This window comes from Amblyomma mixtum, chromosome 6 (genome assembly GCF_055824585.1).
Source record: "Amblyomma mixtum isolate Tamu chromosome 6, ASM5582458v1, whole genome shotgun sequence".
NCBI lineage: Eukaryota > Metazoa > Arthropoda > Arachnida > Ixodida > Ixodidae > Amblyomma > Amblyomma mixtum.
Window position 1 is genome coordinate 160,712,682 of NC_143017.1, and position 18,989 is coordinate 160,731,670.

Sequence of the window (18,989 nt, forward strand, 5' to 3'; positions counted from 1 at the left end):
GAGCTTTTGTGCCTTGAATAAGCCTCCTGCAACAAGTTGCCAGAGAGCTGGTGAAAAAGTACGCTGCCGGCGACTTCGTGTGGTGCCTAGATGTAGAGGATGTTTCAGCGATGACTATCAGTAATGTTTAAAAATAGTATTTTAGCCCTTTAACCACCTAATTACTTCCCGAAAACATACCAAATCGACAAATTGTTTTGGAAATTTTGGCGAAAATTACTGCTGTCAGGCTACGCTAAAGAACGAAAGGCGTTTTTTTCATGGACAACTGCCATCCTCCAGTATTGAAAATTGCAACCAACGCAATTGCCGGCCGTAACTCGTCTATGGCGGTGGGAGCAGAGCAACATGAGGCCGGACGAGTGTGACTCGTCTTTGGCGATATTAGTACAATCATTCATGACGAGTGCAGCTCGGGGTTCGTGGTTGAAGGGTTAAAATCACTTGTTTAAGAATGCTTGCTGTTACTATGCTGGCACTTTTTTTTTGCTGGGTCCTCCTTTCTTCTAATAATGCACATAATAATAATGCACATGATAATAATGCACACATAATGCAGTCTGAGGTAGAAGAAATATGTGCGGAAGCGATTCCCTGCCTGTCAACGCAGGAACCAGGAGCACTCCAAGTGGCTTGCCCACGGCCGCCACAGCGAGGTCTTTCAAGTGGCCTCCCTGGTGAGGAGAACCGTGCTTAAGGTCATGCCCATCATCGGGGAGTTCTCCGAGCACCAAGTGGACAGCATCGCCGCCGCCATCGAGGGCTGCATGTGAGAGGACGGTGCTTTTTTTAACCTAAAACAGCATATACACTTTCTCCGCAGTTATTGTGAAATGCCGGAAACAGCTGTTGCCCTTAAGAGAAAAAAATCTGGGTTGCTCAAGGCAGATTTCGAGAGGCATAGGGCTTGAGTCCAGCAGTGTACTGCGATATATATTGCAATATTTCAGTATGCTGTATAGATCACTGCATCTTGCATAACCGAGTTAGGACATTTTTCTAAAGTGTGCAGAAGTTTCCTTGAGGGTTGTGTGAAATGAGGTTAACGTCATCTCATCCTCCGGGTAACTAGTTTGTGAAGCTCACTGGCTCAATACTACACCCGTTGGGCATGAAGGCTGCACGGAGGTAGGTTCAACCGCAAAACATGGAAAACTAAGAAACGTATACGTTGGCTGAACATCCTGTACATATATGCAATTGGAGCCTCGAAATCTTTGAAGCGATGCTAAAGTGTGCAATTTTCTCTGCCTTGGGCGCCTTTTCATTTTCTCCTAGCACGCTTGATATCACTAAATCGTATACGCACGCATGAGATGGGCAACTGACAAGAACTGGATTCGATTGAGCTGCAATATCCCTGGGCGCATTTGTCTCTCGAAAACAAAGATGCTTCAAACGGTAGTTTGGTACACGCAATAATTGCCTCGTCTGGCTGGTAAGGCCGCGCACATGTTTGCTGTTTCCTGATACTAATATGGCCGAACGTGCTGTGTTGTCACAGCATACTTTTGCACTCCCTGACTAGGCGCCCATATTGCTTGTCCAAAACCACCGCGAACTATCATTGTCGCTAGCCTGTTCAGAAACATATAGTCGTTGCACGGCAGTGAATTTTTGTCATATAAGGTATTCGATGAAATATTGGCTTTCGGAAGGAAAATTGGACTCACTACACTCTGGCTTGAAAAGCCACATGGTCAGCGTCGCAGATAACATACAAAATTATCCTGCGCAATTCTCTTCAAGCACAATCGAGGGACAACACAAAAAGTTCTTTCAGAGTCCCGTTATGCGTCGTTTGAGAATAATGAATGAACTCAGTGGGAAGAGCTTGAGTTCTGTAACTATAGCTCAGCGGCGTAAGGCACAAAATGACACTAACGCGGAAGGGTGCCCTAGCAACCCGTTTTCTTTTTTAAGTCTTCACTATGAACACTGAATTCATGTAAAATTGTGCCTCTACTACGAATATAGCGGATGGGATAATCTTCACCGAAGCTCTAGACATGCTTTTTTTTTTGCTTTTCAGCAAGCTCAGCTCGCTGAGGCACGGGACCCGCTACAGGACCCCCAACTTCTCTGAGGTCGAACGGTTAGAGAGCCTTTCTCATTTTCTAGTTGCAGATTGTCACTTCGCCTCAGCCCAAGCAAGTTTCCAGAATACTCTTGTAACAATTTACTTTGCTGTTTCTTCCAGGGTCCGCTATTTTGGACGACCCCGTTCGCCTTAGCATGAAGGCTTGACTTGCTTATCAGGCTTATCATGGGGGCTTATCAAAGCTGTGTATCTGCAGTTATTTGGGGCAGTCAATGCAGTGTCCGTATGACATCCTGTCATGTAAGGTCACGCGAGATAGGCACTGAACGTTCTCTGAAACTTGCTCTGGCTGGACACTTCGTGAACCGGACATACAAGTGGCCCCGGTACAATGGAGCGCAAAACATCCTGACAAGGAGGACAGGACGACAAGCAGAGACAGACGAGCGCTATACTTCCAGCTGATTTATTTTGTTAAGACAACCCTCACGCTGCACGCATCGCTCACGTTTGCAGCATGGCGGAGTTAATCGCAATGGGACTAGGCCAAAAACATATCCCTTTGTCTGTGGACGATTCTTTGCGTTTCTGTGATGTCATCTGAGCACCAACTAGCCCCATAAACCTCCACCGGTGTAAGGTCCGCTACCAGTTTCCGTGACTGAAGCACACTCCTGTAGTTATCTTTAGCCGTGGCATGCCCAACATTCTCGGACAAAATTTTTTCCACTTTTAAAGTACTGTTATAAGAATATTGAAGGTAATGGTCCACTCTTCTTCTATGAAGCAAAATCTTTTAAAGCGTTTCCATCGATCGCATCGAACAGTTAAGACGGTCATAGAAAACAAATGAGGAACGCTTTTGACGCTAGCAAAAACTTTAATGAAAAAAAAAAGCGACTGCTGTCGGGTGGTCTGTGGATATTGATTTTTATAGTGAAATCCTACATTATATGGAAAAAACTGCGTCCATGCGAGGTTTCAAGCTCAAAAATGCTTTTGTCCAGAAATGTTGGGTATGCACAGAAAAACTTGAGTACACACACTATAAAGGGATGGAAATTTGGGCGAGTTGGTAGAGATCCATAATATTGTAGCACCTCAAGACAAACACGCAGAACTACTGGACGAAGTGGTCTCACACACTATTCAGTGATTTAAAGAGACAGTGGCTTTGGATACGCTTCTGCCTCGTGCAGTGTACCATAGACAGATGACAGGTTTATTTGCTTTGGTAGAAAGGTTGTCGCGCTCGTGATCTGGAAAATCGCTATACATCATATCCCGACTAATGTCATCCTCAACCTATGGCTGCTATCTACCGACTAATGTCATCCTCTACCTGTGGCTGCTGTCATTATCCACGTTAAGCCACGGTCTCGTTAAAGCTTATTAACTAATCTGTTTCCTAGTTCTCTTCGACCAGCCTCTAGCCGTCTCCTGCACTGTACCTTGCCGTGCTGCAGCGCCTATGCCGGCTTGTGCAGGATTTCGTGCGTGTTCGACCAGTTCCCGATGTGGCTGCTGCGCAACGACCGTAGCCTCGGATCCAGGGAGTCCCTGTCCGAGAGCCTTGTCTCAGAGATGGCCGGTTCGGGCAGCCCAGAGGCCTCCGATTTGCTCGCTGCCTTCCGCCGATGGAAAGGTACACACACTTCTCTTACTCCTCCTCTCACTAGCCGCACACAGCGCAAGTGTGTCTTCTCGCTTGCTATGTCCGTTTCATTATGACCGGGAGCTCGACCCTGGCTAGCGCTACCCAGTGGTGACCTCTGCATGTCTTCAGAAAACTCAACAATGCTGTTCTTCACGTGTTTTAGATCGTTCCGTTTTCCCATTAGAAAGTTGTCATAACCAGCCCACCCAGTTTCCTATACTCAGGAAGACATGTGTGACTTAGAGGCTGTCTGGCCCAGCACATCTACAATGGCTTTATTTTTGTGAATTTAAGACGGCTTCCAAGAGTTAAAAGAAAGGCCCTGCTTCTCGGCTGTACGTCGAGAAAACCCAGAGGAAGACCGAAACGCGGTGAAAAGTTGTGCGTGTTTTGTGATGGAAAAGTTAGGTGCTCTCCATCGGATGAGTTACACGTGCACATAGTGGATAATAAGCGAGCTGTTGTGCACGTTAAAGAACATCAGGTGGTCGCAATTACCCGCAGCCCTCCAGTTTGACGCCCTTCATACCTTAAGTCGCTGTGGGACGTTAATCTCCATGAACCATATTCTAGTAGTTGTGAGGAAAGGGTAGACTCAATACTGGTCTCACTCTCTGTGAGCACCTCAACCACAGAATGGAAGAAAATGCTAAAGGGTGGAGATAAATAACGAGGGACACTATTTGCAGTGCTCCGTCATGATTTGAACCATCGTAATTTGGCATTTCGACGTCGGTCAGGAAATGGCAGCCGCAGTTTACACTATTCGAACCTTGTACTGCACCAGCTCGTCATCAACGTTTTTACCTTTATGTAACCTGGACACCTTCTTTTGGATTTCTCTCGTTAGAAACATTTATTTTCACGCATTTTGTGTGGAACTATCAGCAAGAAAGTGTTCTCTTTGCTTCTCCTCGTGTTCCTTTCAGTAACCAGCGCACCGCATTAAGAAAGGGCGGTGGTAGGCAGGAATATTAAGAATTGTGTTAAGAATTTTGTTTGGATCAGTGACCTCTTTCTTGCAAATGTTCAATAAAATATTCAGTAATGCTGCGTCCAGCAGTTGCGCAACTACAATATTTTTTATATTCTTTATTCTTGCTTTCCAGGAACTAATCAGTGCTGTTTAACCCGGCACTTCATTGTGTTCGAGCAGCGCTACGCCGGAAAGCCCCTCTCGCGAATCATGGTGAGTGCGGTTCATAGCTAGAGTCTAGAGTTCGGTCCGACTCTACTCTTCTCATGGAAGTCCACGCGTTGAAGAATGGCTTCAGGCAGTTCCATTACTGCACTTGTTTCTTGTGCTTGCACATTTACACGCGCACCAGAAGCACGCGGGAACCCACACCATATTCAAGTGCTGCCGTGCAACGAGGTATTCTGTTCCTTTTGGGGTTCGGCGCGAATGAAATGCTACTGCGCGTGCGCGGGCTGCTCCGTGCCTACTCTGCCGCTGCTCCCTGCGCGAGGCTTGCATAAGATTCAGTGTAGAGATAGGATTGTCGCTACGGTATGATATATCTTGGTAAAGGTCTTGTTAAATGCGCAACAACACGTGCCATCATTTATCATTATGAAGTTTCGCTAGTCATTTCGTATCGGCCGTAGAAGGAACTTTCTTCTGTAAACTGCAATCCATTTGCTTTTCTTTAATTAAATGCACGCCCTAATCAGAACGTGAATGCACTCGTGTACCGCCATTTTGATGCCAGGTAAAGCATCTCAAGGGGTCCAAATAACCTGGAATCCATCACTACTGCTTAGCCAGTATCGTTTGTACGTAACAATACAGTAACTGCCATTAAAACAGCTAATGGAACAAGTGGACATACCAGTAGGTATTGCTATTCGATGCAGTGCTGCTCGCCTTATTCTGAAGTCTCATATTGATTTCAAAGACCTTACGATGTCCGGAACCACCCCAACTTTCTGAAGTGCGCGCCTGCAGGTATGCCCATGAATGATTCATGCTGACGTGAATATGACTGGCCGCCATTTCCAACGGCGCCTTTCAAGGAGGTTGCGACTACTGTCTTGGCGGTGAAATAGTCGTCCCCTTAGCGACTGCCAGGGTTTTAGGATGAGCACCCTTCTTCGGTTCCTTATTGCCGACTGTATTGACGTAGCTGTCGTATGACACTCGTGGTGTGACAGCACTGTAATTCTTTATGCAGATCATGACACCTAACGAGCTGACACTGATTAGTGTGCAGAAACGAAACCAGTAACGAGGGCACCTTTCCTCTGCGGGGTTGTCCGGCTAAAAGATATATGGTATGGCATGTGAGGCTTAATGACCGCAGCCGCCTATGGGCTATGAGAGACGCCGTAGTGGAGGTAATTCCGGGTGAACTGTGACGACCTGCGGTCATTTAACCAGCACTGGCATCGCGGAGCACATTTTTTGCGCTTCGGCCCGATGGGAACGTGGCAGCCGCGACAAAGGGTTCTATCGGCCATCTTGAGCAGCCGAACTGCCCATACATTGTAAACAGAAAGGAGTAAAAAGGGATTAAGCTCTCCTCTTGTACACTTTCTCTCATAAAAAGGAGTGCTTTAGATGAGAGCTTACTCTCTTTTTACTCCCCTGTAGGTGTTTGGAGTGCAGCCACTAAACCAGCGTGGCAGGTACCATTATAAAGGAGCACAAAACAGCTGACGCGCTTTTTAGCGCCTATTTCTTCGGTGTCTGCCCCTATCATAAAAACAATGCTCGTCTGGCCTGTGCAGCTTCGCAGTGCGGTGCAGGGCCGCAGCCTGTTTCTGCAGGCCTCGTACTGCGTGGCTGTGGCCGAGCGCGCTCTGGGCTTCCGGCACACGGGCGTGGACTGCGACAAGCTGCTGGTGGCCGTGACTGACGAAGCGAGCCTCGAGTACCGCCTGCCGAACAGCGCACCGCTGTGCGTGGACTGCGCTGGCCTGAAGGCGCACCTGGCAGGCGCCATGTCGTTCGCCTTCGACACAGGTCTGGTTGCTCATGATCCTCCTCAGGTGTCTTCACAGCCGTGCGGGTGGTACTACTCCAGGTTGCGCCAAATGTTGAAGCGGAATCCGTGCACAAGTGGAATCGATTCATTCATTCATTCATTCATTCATTCATTCATTCATTCATTCATTCATTCATTCATTCATTCATTCATTCATTCATTCATTCATTCATTCATTCATTCATTCCTTCATTCATTCATTCATTCAATCAATCAGTCAGTCAGTCAGTCAGTCAGTCAGTCAGTCAGTCAGTCAGTCAGTCAGTCAGTCAGTCAGTCAGTCAGTCAGTCAGTCAGTCAGTCAGTCAGTCAGTCAGGTCAGTCGGTCAGGCCAGTCCCATCTCTGAACAAATGAAATACCCTAAGCTCAGATATCGGTCATTCAGTAACAAATCGGCTGATCAACCAATTATTCAATCGATCGAATAAGTAATCCAATCTTGCACTAAAGCAGTCCAACGGCCAGCGGATCAACTGAAGTCGCTCTGATGCATTCAGCGTACCTGGTCCCGACAACTTCAACTGTTCGACGCGGAAACATTAAAATTTTGATAATTCGAGTCGACATGTATTAGAAACATTTGTACTGTGCCGAGTTTCTTGCCCTCGAGCCTCAGTGTCCACATTAAGAAATGCGTGCTTCTCGAAATGGCGCTTCTTAGCAGAGAAAGAGTGCGAAAAGCCTCACGGTTATTTGTTTTGTGTATTTTAGAACTACAGTGAAACTCCCGATTTCTTAGTTGACAGCTCAGCGCAGAACGCGATTTTGCTCATTAAAGGGATGGAAGCACTACAGTAGAACCTCCTTATAGCGAAACGGTCTATGACGCAATAATGGATATAACGAAGGAATCACAATTCCCTTGGAAGCTTCGTCAGCACAGGCTATAACGAAGCTATGGCTATAAGGAAGTAATCTCCAGGCCCCGTGAACTTCATTCAAGCGAGGTTCAACTGTATATTATATCGTTGCCCGTCTATGCATCAACAAGTTACTCCTGGCGGCTGTCCCAGCATCGCTGTCAAACTTCAAGATATACGCGATTGTCATTTATTGCAAATAGCTACTCGAAAGCAGGGCAAACATGGTTTCTAACGCGATGGTCTTTTTTGGAAGTCTGCAGCGCAAAAAAGATCTCAATATTCGCGTTTAAATGACTTGCAAATTTGTAATACGGGGGGTAACTTCTCATTCCGCAGTCGGCAAGAAACTCTGCGTATATTACGTGTTAGGAAGTACGGTTGTTAGTTGACTGAAGAAGAAAATTGTTATGGGCGTCAGCAGGGTGGTGGTGAAAACATTTATTCAGAACGGACAGGAGGTGTTTGGATCAGCCCGTAAGGGACCTATCCTTACAAACACTAGGTGGAGGTCCCTAGTTTGGGACCCCAGTGGCGGTAGCCGCCGCCCGGGCGCGCCCGACTAAGGCTTGTTGGGCCTGTAAGTCGTGGCAGCCGAGCAGGGTCGCCTCCCAGTTCTCCCGGGTTGGGTTGGGGATAGGGGGAATGGCCGGATTGGAGGGGCAGGCCCACACCATGTGATAGGTGTCCGAAGACACCGCACTACAGTGCGGGCAGTTTCCGCTAAAGGAGGGGTCGAAATGTTTTAGGGCTGCCGGGCACAGCAATGTATTGGGGAAGAGGCGGAGAAGGAGCCGCTCATCCGCCTTCTTGAGGCCTTTACAGGGGCTAGGGTAAAGGCGATGGCTATCTTGATAGTAGGTTGCGATATTTTTGAACGTATAGACCGGATTAAAATCGGGTTCCTGATCAGGTGGGGAGGAGAAAACAGCCCGGTGAGAGAGCGCGCGGGCGGCTGCGTCTGCTGCCTCGTTTCCTGCAAACCCCTGATGAGCAGAGGCCCATATGAGGTAACGGTGTGCGGGGTCCGTATCCCGTATGCAATTTTGGTATATTCGATAGGCTAGGAAGGGAGTGCAGCCTTGTTCGACGTTCCGACAGGCCCCTCGCGAGTCGGTGATTATGTATTTTGAATTGGAATGTGAGGCCGCGAGAGCAATCGCGACCTCTTCTGCTTGTGTTGCACTGCGGGCTCTGAAAGTGAGGCCGTTAACTGTGTTGCTGTTGTGAACTACCGCGGCCGTGTACCATCCCCCGTGGTGAGGGCCGGAGGCGTCCACGTAGTATACACCTGTTTTGTTGCCATAATATTGGGCTAGCGCTTCCACTCGTGCCAGGCGCCGACCATTATGGTCTTCATGTGACATGTTTGCTGGAAGAGGCAGCACGTGGAGGGCACGTCTCCACAGTTCCGGGATGCGAAACCTGTCTTCCACTGGAGGGGTGTGTTGGATATGGAGTCGAGCAAGAAGGCGGCGACCCGACTCCGTGAGCGACAAGCGCGTGTACAGGTTTGTAAGGTGCGCCTCCCGGAGCTCCCGGAAAGTATTGATATCCATGACGAGAATCTTTTTTAGAGCGGTAGCTCTACTCAGCGCAAAAGTCGCTCACATTTCTGTACCTGATTTGACCTTGGTTTAACCTTGAGAAGCACATCATAGCAAGAGATTGACTTTGACTGATTGATCTTGGCCGATTTTGGACGAAAGAGATGCCCAACTATAATTGACCGTGCCCGACACGATGGCGACCTCGAAATTTGGCCCGGGCCACCCCCGATATTTGACCTTGGCCGTTTGTGCCGAAAGCGATGTCCAGCCATAACTGAGTGTGCCCGACACGATGAGTACTTCCAAATTTGGTCCAGGTCATTTCAAAAAATTTGGCCCGGGCCACCCCCGAAATTTGACCTTGGCCGATTTGTGCCGAAAGCGATGTCCAACCATAATTGAGTGTGCCCGACACGATGGGTACTTCCAAATTTGGTCCAGATCATTTCGAAAAATTTGGCCCAGGCCACCCCCGAAATTTGACCTTGGCCGATTTGTACCGAAAACGATGTCCAACCATAATTGAGTGTGCCCGACACGATGGGTACTTCCAAGTTTGGTCCAGATCATTTCGAAAAATTTGGCCCAGGCCACCCCCGATATTTGACCTTGGCCGATTTGTGCCGAAAGCGATGTCCAACCATAATTATTGAGTGTGCCCGACACGATAGGGTACTTCCAAATTTGTTCCAGGTCATTTCGAAAAACTTGAAAACTTGGCCCGGGCCACCCCCGAAATTTGACCTTGGCTGATTTGTACCGAAGCGATGTCCAACCATAATTGAGTGTGCCCGACACGATGGGTACTTCCAAATTTGGTCCAGATCATTTCGAAAAATTTGGCCCGGGCCACCCCCGAAATTTGACCTTGGCCGATTTGTACCGAAAGCGATGTCCAACCATAATTGAGTGTGCCCGACACGATGGGTACTTCCAAATTTGGTCCAGGTCATTTCGAAAAATTTGGCCCGGGCCACCCCCGAAATTTGACCTTGACCGATTTCCACCAAAAGCTATGTCCAGCCATCATTGAGCGTGCCCGAAACGATGGCGACCTAAAAAATTCGGCCCGTGCCATTGCCGAAATGCTACCACTCGACTTTTGGATATAACCGTGGTAAAAACCTGCATAACTTTTTTGAAGCCTTCCTTCATAGCACCTTCACAATGTCGTCAGCCTGGGACCCCCTGGAAGGCCCTTTCATGAGCACAAAGACCCTTTCATGAGCGCAAATGTTCAAACCTTGTAGTTTTCACGCTTGGTGGGAAAATACTTCAAAAAAGAAAAAAAAAGCACTGCGGGCAAAACACTAGTCGCCCCCGGGAGGGCTCGAACCTCCAACCTTTCGGTTAACAGCCGAACGCGCTAGCCGATTGCGCCACGGAGGCGAGGCGGACGCACGAGAATTAAGAAATTAAATTATCCTTATTATACTGCAATCGTTTTTCTGCAATAAAATGATTTCTGTTTAAAATGTTTCACGTGGAATTGCATGTGGTCATGCTTAAAACTAAGCAAAGGAGAAGGAAAATTCGGCTTTTTGTCTTCGAGAGATCGGCAGCGTCGAACATATTTCTTTTCGCTCTGCAGCGATACAGATAACGCTGCAGCAATCGCATAGATATTTCCACCGTTTACAGGCAGATGTCAGAACAGCTGATATTTGCAGTGTTGCAGACTGGTTGAAAGCCCGCGCTACTGCTTTTAATTTCAGTTCAATTTATTTCCCATGTACACATGGTGAGGGTCGAGGGAAAAAAGCCAGAAATTGTGGCTGGACATGCCCCTCGGCCCCTACATTGCAGGGCAGCAGGTAAGATGCAAATTTTCTGCACAAGTAGCATCGCAAAATGCAAACAATAGTTGTCAAAAAAGGTGTGGCGCATTATTAGAAAAAATAACAAGGAATGAAGTGCACACAAAAAACGGTAACAAAAAAGGAAACGGAAAAATACACGTCATAGAAAAACAGGAATTTCGTTTTTCAAATCAGGTCAACACTTTACGGAAACGATAGAGATAAATAAGCAGTGAAAGCACGATGAAATCTAACAAGTAGCGCATACATCCTGTATATCTTTGCGGCATGCTCGTGATAGATCAATTTTTGCAGCATGAAACTTATTTAAAAGACGGGGCAACGTGTTTGCTTGACTATGTGTGCCATATACAGGGTGTTTAACCTAAGACTTTCTGCAATTTTTAAAAATAAGCTATTTGAATTAGATGCGCGTTTTTTCTGGCATAGCATTGTCAGTGGTGTAGTGCATCATAATGCAGCCAAGATGTGCTAACTAGAAGGCTTGTTAACCAATATTTAATAGTTAACTTTTAAACTATTACAGTTGGGCTCCTTAATTATTGAGAGGCATGTAGCCCACCGTAATTATTGTCCATATCCGTTTTTAGAATTTCAAGAACGCGATTATCCTCGGCGCTGTGGCCCGACAAATTTTGGCTATTTCGACGAGTTAGGTTCACTGGAGAGGTTACTTTGCCTGCAAGCTTCTCAAACCGCATGTATTTTGGCGCGATGTAGGCGAAATTTATTGGGCCACAGCGCCGAGGATAATCGCGTTCTCGAAATTCTAAAAACGGATATGGACATTACTTACGGTGGGCTGCATGCCTCAGAATAATTAAGGAGCCCAACGGTAATAGTTTAAAAGTTAACTATTAAATATTGGTTAACAAGCCTGCTAGTTAGCACGTCTTAGCTGAATTATGATGTACTACACCACTGACAATGCTATGCCAGAAAAAGCGCGCATCTAATTCAAATAGCTTATTTTTAAAAATTGCAGAAAGTCTTAGGTGAAACACCCTGTATTGTGCGACATGTTGGAATATGCCACAGTTCGCTGCGTCTGCTAGAGTAAACTTGTACATTTAGTGAAAGTTGTGCCGAGTCACGCAAGTAATTCATATTTTGTTTTATGTCCTTCTTATATCTTTTAGCCAGCCTAACATTATACATTTCAGATAATTTTATGGCATTGAACTGGTGGAATAAGTCGCATGAGTTTATATCAGAACCGACGTTTAGTATTGCACACAGAGCCTTCTTCTGTAAAACGTCAACCTTATTTTTATTGGTGCCTGTAGTTGTTCCCCAAAGCAAGTGCGCCTAGTTCACTTGGGACATAAAGAGCGAATTATACAGGAGTTTAACTGCATGGAAGTAACGATGCCAGTTAATGATACCTTTGACACGAGAAAGCTTACTGATGACAGCGTTAACATGATTGTCCCAGTTTAGCTAGCTGTTGAAATGAACCCTTAATATCTTAATATTATCTACAACCTCTATCATTTCCAAATCTAGCTTGAGATCGCATGGTAGAATGTTTTTATTTTTCAGGTTTAATATAATAGCCCTAGTTTTAGTTATATTAATTTTCAACAGATTATTAAAGGACCATTGATGGCGTTTAAGTTACTTAGTGTCCTATTTGCCTCGTTTATCACACCGTCACATGCGCTTGATGAGAAGAGCAGTGAGACGTCATCTGCATACATAACATACTTCGCATGCAGGCATTGAGTAACGATATCATTTATGTACAAGTTAAAAAGAAGCGGTCCAAGGATACTTCCCTGAGGTACGACAGCAGTTACTTTTTTACTGAGGATCGACAGCTATTAATACCGACAAACTGAAAGCGGTGTGCAAGATATGACGCAAGAAGCGTGTGAACACGACCCTTGAAGCCGTAGTCGAACAGTTTTGTTAAAAGTATATTATGACTGATGTAGTCGAAAGCCTGCGAAAAAGCTATATAAGCACCAAGGGCAAGTTTCTTTTCCAAGAAACACTAAGATATACTCTTTTTGGCTTAGTAATGCTGTCTCGGTAGATTTATGTTTGATGAAACCAAACTGCGAATCTGTTATTATTTGGTGTTTGTCACAAAAGCATGATATTTGCGTGCTGATAATTTTTTCCAATCTTTTAGAAAAAAATTGGCAGCACGGAAACTGGCCTATAATTTGAAACGCAAAGCTTATCACTTTTCTTATACAAAGCTGTCACTTTAGCAATTTGCATGCGCCGTGGGAACACTCCGTATTCCAAACTTAAATCAAATATATGTGCTAAAATTGGGGCTAGAATATCTAACACATGCTTCACAGGCTGTATCTGGAAATCATCCGCATCGTGGCACCTGCTGTTCTTCATGTTCATGAATGCAGTGAACACTTCAGAAGATGTAGTTGGACTTAGATACATAGAATCGCTATTTTGCCTGATGTGGGCATCATATGACATGTTTGACGAACTTTGGTATGCTCGGGTGACGAAATATTGGCTAAGCGCCTCTGCTAGCTCCTGCCCATTTACACTTCGTCCTTGAATAAGTACTTCTTGAAGAGGGCTAGTCTGGGGTGTGCGTAAAACCGTGCTAGTATCCGTGCTAGTATCAGGTGCACGCAACAGCACGATCCAGTGCATGCAACAGAGGCCTTGTGGTCATTACAAAGCTGATTGTGCTCAGCGCTGGACAGACCACAAGCTAACAGCATCTTCGTTGTTACCACATTTGTAAAAGCAAGAGCCCATGGAGGTGAAAAAAAAAAAAACGCGCACATACTATGCGAAAAGCCATTTCTCTCTGGCATTCAGAATTTAAGCACAGACTGAGTTCATGGCACTTGGAATTTTTTTGGATTAGATGTAGCAGCGAGATGTCCAGTTTTCTAATTATACGTACTTGAAGTTCTTTAGAGCAACTACAAGAGGCGAGCTTGCACTTACTAAAAATGCACAAATGATAAATGCACAAAATGCACAATACCGGTCTTTCCGTGCATTTCTCCCAAGTCTTCGAAGAGGAGACAAAAAGTGTGGCTCTTCATTTCCACAGTCAGACGAGAAAATCGAAAATAAACAGGTGCGCCCCACGTGCTGCCAAAATTCGATGTTACAGGTTCGTGGTCACAGGTACGCCATACATCATATAAACACAGCCTGTCAATCTTTTCCGCATTATGAAAGCTATGTATGGAACATTTCTGAAAAATTCAGCCACAATAGGTTTCTAAAGAAGCAGACTAAATTGGTCCGCCAACAAGCGGCAACATGTTGTCGCCATACCCCGGCGGATGCGCGCGCCGCCCGTTGTCGCCCCGGAGTCCACTGTGTACGGTAGCGTTTTGGCTCTGGGGTTGTCGGTTTGAACTTCGGAGTCGAGTGGACGGTCTTTCTCGGTAAATGCATAGGGTGCTGTAGCTTGTCCGAGGCCAAGCTGCAGTAAAGCAGGGCGGCCTTGACCATGGCCAGCTTGGCCAGGATAGTGTTGCAAGCAAATCACTGCACTGACAATGACCGCTCTGATTGCTTGCTGGGCTTGAAGTTCCGCTGTCTCGCTTTGTTTAGTTGTTCAAATGTTTTAGGGGAATCCCCCAAGGTGGAGTAGATTTGTAATAAGGGAGTAATTACTCATTGGCATCCACCCGAGCGCAGCCATACGGCTACAAAGGAAAGCTATACAGCTTTCTAAGAAACTTCGTAGTTAAAGAAAAATTCGTCCTGGTCCGGGGTTCGAACCCCGGACCAGGACCGCTTCACCGGACTGCTCCGGTGAAGCGGTGGTCTCGGGTTCGAACCCCGGACCAGGACGAATTTTTCTTTAACTACGAAGTTTCTTAGAAAGCTGTATAGCTTTCCTTTGCAGCCGTATGGCTGCGCTCGGGTGGATGCCAATGAGTAATTACTCCCTTATTTGTTTAGTTGTTTTTGGCATATAAGCAACCAATGGTATCATGCGCCATACACAAGATTTAATGTGTTTACTTTGCGGATGAGGACGGCAGGTTAGCTCAATTGGTAGAGCGACTGCTCCGATGTAGCGGTGGTCCTGGGTTCGAACCCCGGACCAGGACGAATTTTTCTTTAACTACGAAGTTTCTTAGAAAGCTGTATAGCTTTCCTTTGTAGCCGTATGGCTGCGCTCGGGTGGATGCCAATGAGTAATTACTCCCTTATTTGTTTAGTTGTTTTTGGCATATAAGCAACCAATGGTATCATGCGCCATACACAAGATTTAATGTGTTTACTTTGCGGATGAGGACGGCAGGTTAGCTCAATTGGTAGAGCGACTGCTCCGATGTAGCGGTGGTCCTGGGTTCGAACCCCGGACCAGGACGAATTTTTCTTTAACTACGAAGTTTCTTAGAAAGCTGTATAGCTTTCCTTTGCAGCCGTATGGCTGCGCTCGGGTGGATGCCAATGAGTAATTACTCCCTTATTTGTTTAGTTGTTTTTGGCATATAAGCAACCAATGGTATCATGCGCCATACACAAGATTTAATGTGTTTACTTTGCGGATGAGGACGGCAGGTTAGCTCAATTGGTAGAGCGACTGCTCCGATGTAGCGGTGGTCCTGGGTTCGAACCCCGGACCAGGACGAATTTTTCTTTAACTACGAAGTTTCTTAGAAAGCTGTATAGCTTTCCTTTGTAGCCGTATGGCTGCGCTCGGGTGGATGCCAATGAGTAATTACTCCCTTATTTGTTTAGTTGTTTTTGGCATATAAGCAACCAATGGTATCATGCGCCATACACAAGATTTAATGTGTTTACTTTGCGGATGAGGACGGCAGGTTAGCTCAATTGGTAGAGCGACTGCTCCGATGTAGCGGTGGTCCTGGGTTCGAACCCCGGACCAGGACGAATTTTTCTTTAACTACGAAGTTTCTTAGAAAGCTGTATAGCTTTCCTTTGCAGCCGTATGGCTGCGCTCGGGTGGATGCCAATGAGTAATTACTCCCTTATTTGTTTAGTTGTTTTTGGCATATAAGCAACCAATGGTATCATGCGCCATACACAAGATTTAATGTGTTTACTTTGCGGATGAGGACGGCAGGTTAGCTCAATTGGTAGAGCGACTGCTCCGATGTAGCGGTGGTCCTGGGTTCGAACCCCGGACCAGGACGAATTTTTCTTTAACTACGAAGTTTCTTAGAAAGCTGTATAGCTTTCCTTTGTAGCCGTATGGCTGCGCTCGGGTGGATGCCAATGAGTAATTGCTCCCTTATTACAAATCTACTCCACCTTGGGGGATTCCCCTAAAACATTTGACCAACACAGTTCCCACTTCGAGTTATTGATCAATTCGCTCTCGTCCTACCATAAGCTTGCCGTGGATTCTGCTTCCGGCCACGCCAGTGAACGGACGCAGGATGCAGGGCTCCGATGGAGCGGCTTCAGCGGCCGTGTCAGGCCGCGGTGACAGGGCTAGTCAACAGGAAAATACTTACCAGGTTGTTTTGCCAGCACTGCCTACAGGTCGGTTCGTTTTGAATACGGTTTTTTTGCACGCCGATATCAGGACCCGCCCGTACCGGGTGGAAGATTTCCGCGACGCTTTAGCAGAGCAGTCGCTGCTCCCCGATGTTATCGCAATGGGGGCGTATCGGATGAGCCACGTCTGGGCCGTCACTCTCAAGGATGCTGAAGCGGTGACCAAGATTATTAGTGTCGGTGAGCTGGTAGTGAAAAAAGGCCGCTGCTTGGTGATTGACCCGGCCAACCAAGATGTGCGACTGAAACTTCACTGGCTGCTACACAACGTGCCAGACGAGGATGTTCGGGCTGCCTTTGCGCCGTACGGAAAAGTGACGGAAGTTGCCCGCGAGCGCTGGCGCGTGAGTGGTATGTCAGAAAAAGGCTCGACTACTAGACTCGTCACGTTGAAGTTGAGAGCTGGCGTGAAGCTGGACGACCTGCCGCACCAGCTGAATGTTAGCGGTGAGCTGGCGCTCGTTGCTGTGCCGGGCAGACCACCGTTGTGCCTACGCTGTCGGAGTACGGGGCACATCCGTAAGGAATGCCGAGTCCCGCGTTGCGGAACCTGCCGACGGTTCGGCCATGAAGACGGACAGTGTGCCCGCACTTACGCGAGCATTACCGGCCCCGGTACAGGAGTAGACAAGTTTGAGTTGCTGATGGACGAGGCTGATGCGGAAGATGCAGCCCGTGCAGACGGGCAACCAGCAGCGAGGGAAGGGCCGTCGCTTACGGTTTTGACGAAGCAGAAGACGACGTCAAGTGAGGTACCGGCGAGTGTAGTACAACTTCAGAGTGCCTTTCAACAGAGTGGCGATGGCGCGCCGAAGGGCGCGCCAGAAGCCGCGGCCGAAGCTCTGGACAGCGCTGAACCTGCCAACACCGAAGGCATGGACTTCACTGAGGAGGCTGGCACCCTAACGGCTGGAAAACGCTCCCGCGAGGAAAGCGCCGGCGAAAAGACGCATCTTGATGGTGGCAGCGACGAACCGCCGTCGAAGGCCCCGGGAATCCGGCGTCCGATGTTCAAGCCGCGGCCGAACGTCATGGCCGAGACAAGGCAGGCGGGGAAACTGCCTCCGTAGTTCTGCAATGTGCATTTGTGCTGTTTTTTTTTCTTGCTTTTCTTTTTTTTTCCTTGTCTTTTTTTTTTGGTGGGGAGTGGTACCCATCAGACTGTGTGCACGGATCTGGATCTGCTGGCAAAGGAATTACCCATGGGTTCCCGACGCCTGCACGCGGATATCTGGAAAGGCGACACCGTACATGCACAGTGAGTTTAAGAAGACTGCTCGGCTGACTATGAGGGGTACTGTGGGACTCAAGTCTCCTTTTCATAGGGCATGGCGATGAAACTAGACACAGCTTTACATGTAGCAACTTTGAATGTGAGAGGCCTTGGTGCACGACGGCGTCAGTGCCAGCTTAACCGCCTGCTTGCTGAAAACGCGCTTGACATAGTTGCAGTCCAAGAGACTAAGATCGAAAGTGAGGAATCCACTGATCGCATGGTGTCCACCTTTCGTGCAGCCTTTAACGTTTGTGTTTGCCATTCCGTTGGCACCTCGGGTGGGTGCGTATTATTTGTCCGAAATAATTTAGGCATCACTGTCGAGTCGGTTTTTTCTTGCCCTAGTGGACGGCTTATTGTTGTTGATTTTTCTTTTTCGAATTTATGTTGGCGCATTATATGTGTGTATGCTCCAAATGTTGAATCTGAGCGTTTTGATCTCTTTACCCGTTTGGAGCCCTACCTTGTTTGCGACCGAGTGTTGTTGCTGTTGGGAGATTTTAATTGTGTGTGTGCCGCTAATGATCGAGTGAAGGGTACGCCTGTGCGTGACAAGAGTGCTCAATTGCTTCAATCTCTGGCTTATGATAATTGCTTAGAGGATATTGGCAGTATATTTACCGAAGGGAATCAACCTCAGTTCACTCATTTTCAGCGTAATAGTCATGCCAGGTTGGATAGAATTTATGCATCCATTGATCTCGTGTCTCTTTGCACGAGTTGCAAAGTTATACCTGTAGCTTTTAGTGATCATTGCCTAGTGATCGCAAGTTTCGGCATAAAGCAAAGAAAAACAAAATTTAACTGGAATCTCTGGAAATTTAATGTAAAGCTTTTAGAGGACGAGGAATTCGTAACTGATATTGCGGATGAAATGCAGAAGCTGCTTGAGGAGCGACCCAGCGTTGTTGCGGTTCAGTGGGAAGATTTCAAGGAGTGGATAAAAAGAAGGGCCATTGAAAAAAGTTGCTTGAAGCGATACGAAGAAAAACAGGAAGAAAAAGCAGCTCGCGAGCAACTGCAATTTTTAATAGGCATGGAAAGCTCCGAGCCTGGGAAGTTTTCTAAGGACCTAAGGGAGGTGAAAAGCCTGCTCGAACGCTTAGACACTGAAAGGTATAAAGCTGCCGTTATACGCGCAAGGACACAGAAACTGTGGGCTGGTGAAACGCCGACGAAGCGAGCTTTGTGTGACGAAAAGCGTTATGCTTGCCAAAACGAAATCAGGCAGATAAGGAACGGAGATGAAGTCACGAATGACGCTTTTACAATCAAGCAGCTATTTGAAGAGCAGTACATTGAGCTTCTTGGAC

At 47.0% G+C, this 18,989-nt stretch overlaps 1 protein-coding gene and 1 non-coding gene across 2 annotated transcripts in view; one reads left to right on the forward strand and one right to left on the reverse strand.

Moving 5' to 3' along the window:
* The window catches only part of LOC149341002 (serine/threonine-protein kinase haspin-like), a 37,983-nt gene that overhangs the window by 4,495 nt on the left and 14,499 nt on the right, over positions 1-18,989 (forward strand). Inside the window, exons 4-8 of the mRNA XM_089549960.1 lie at positions 611-769; positions 2,033-2,095; positions 3,529-3,686; positions 4,808-4,887; positions 6,429-6,663. Coding sequence (XP_089406086.1) covers positions 611-769; positions 2,033-2,095; positions 3,529-3,686; positions 4,808-4,887; positions 6,429-6,663 — 695 coding nt within the window. The remainder of the gene's footprint in view (positions 1-610; positions 770-2,032; positions 2,096-3,528; positions 3,687-4,807; positions 4,888-6,428; positions 6,664-18,989) is intronic.
* On the reverse strand, positions 10,412-10,485 carry TRNAN-GUU (transfer RNA asparagine (anticodon GUU)). The gene has a single exon. It is a non-coding gene; the product is annotated as a tRNA-Asn (tRNA).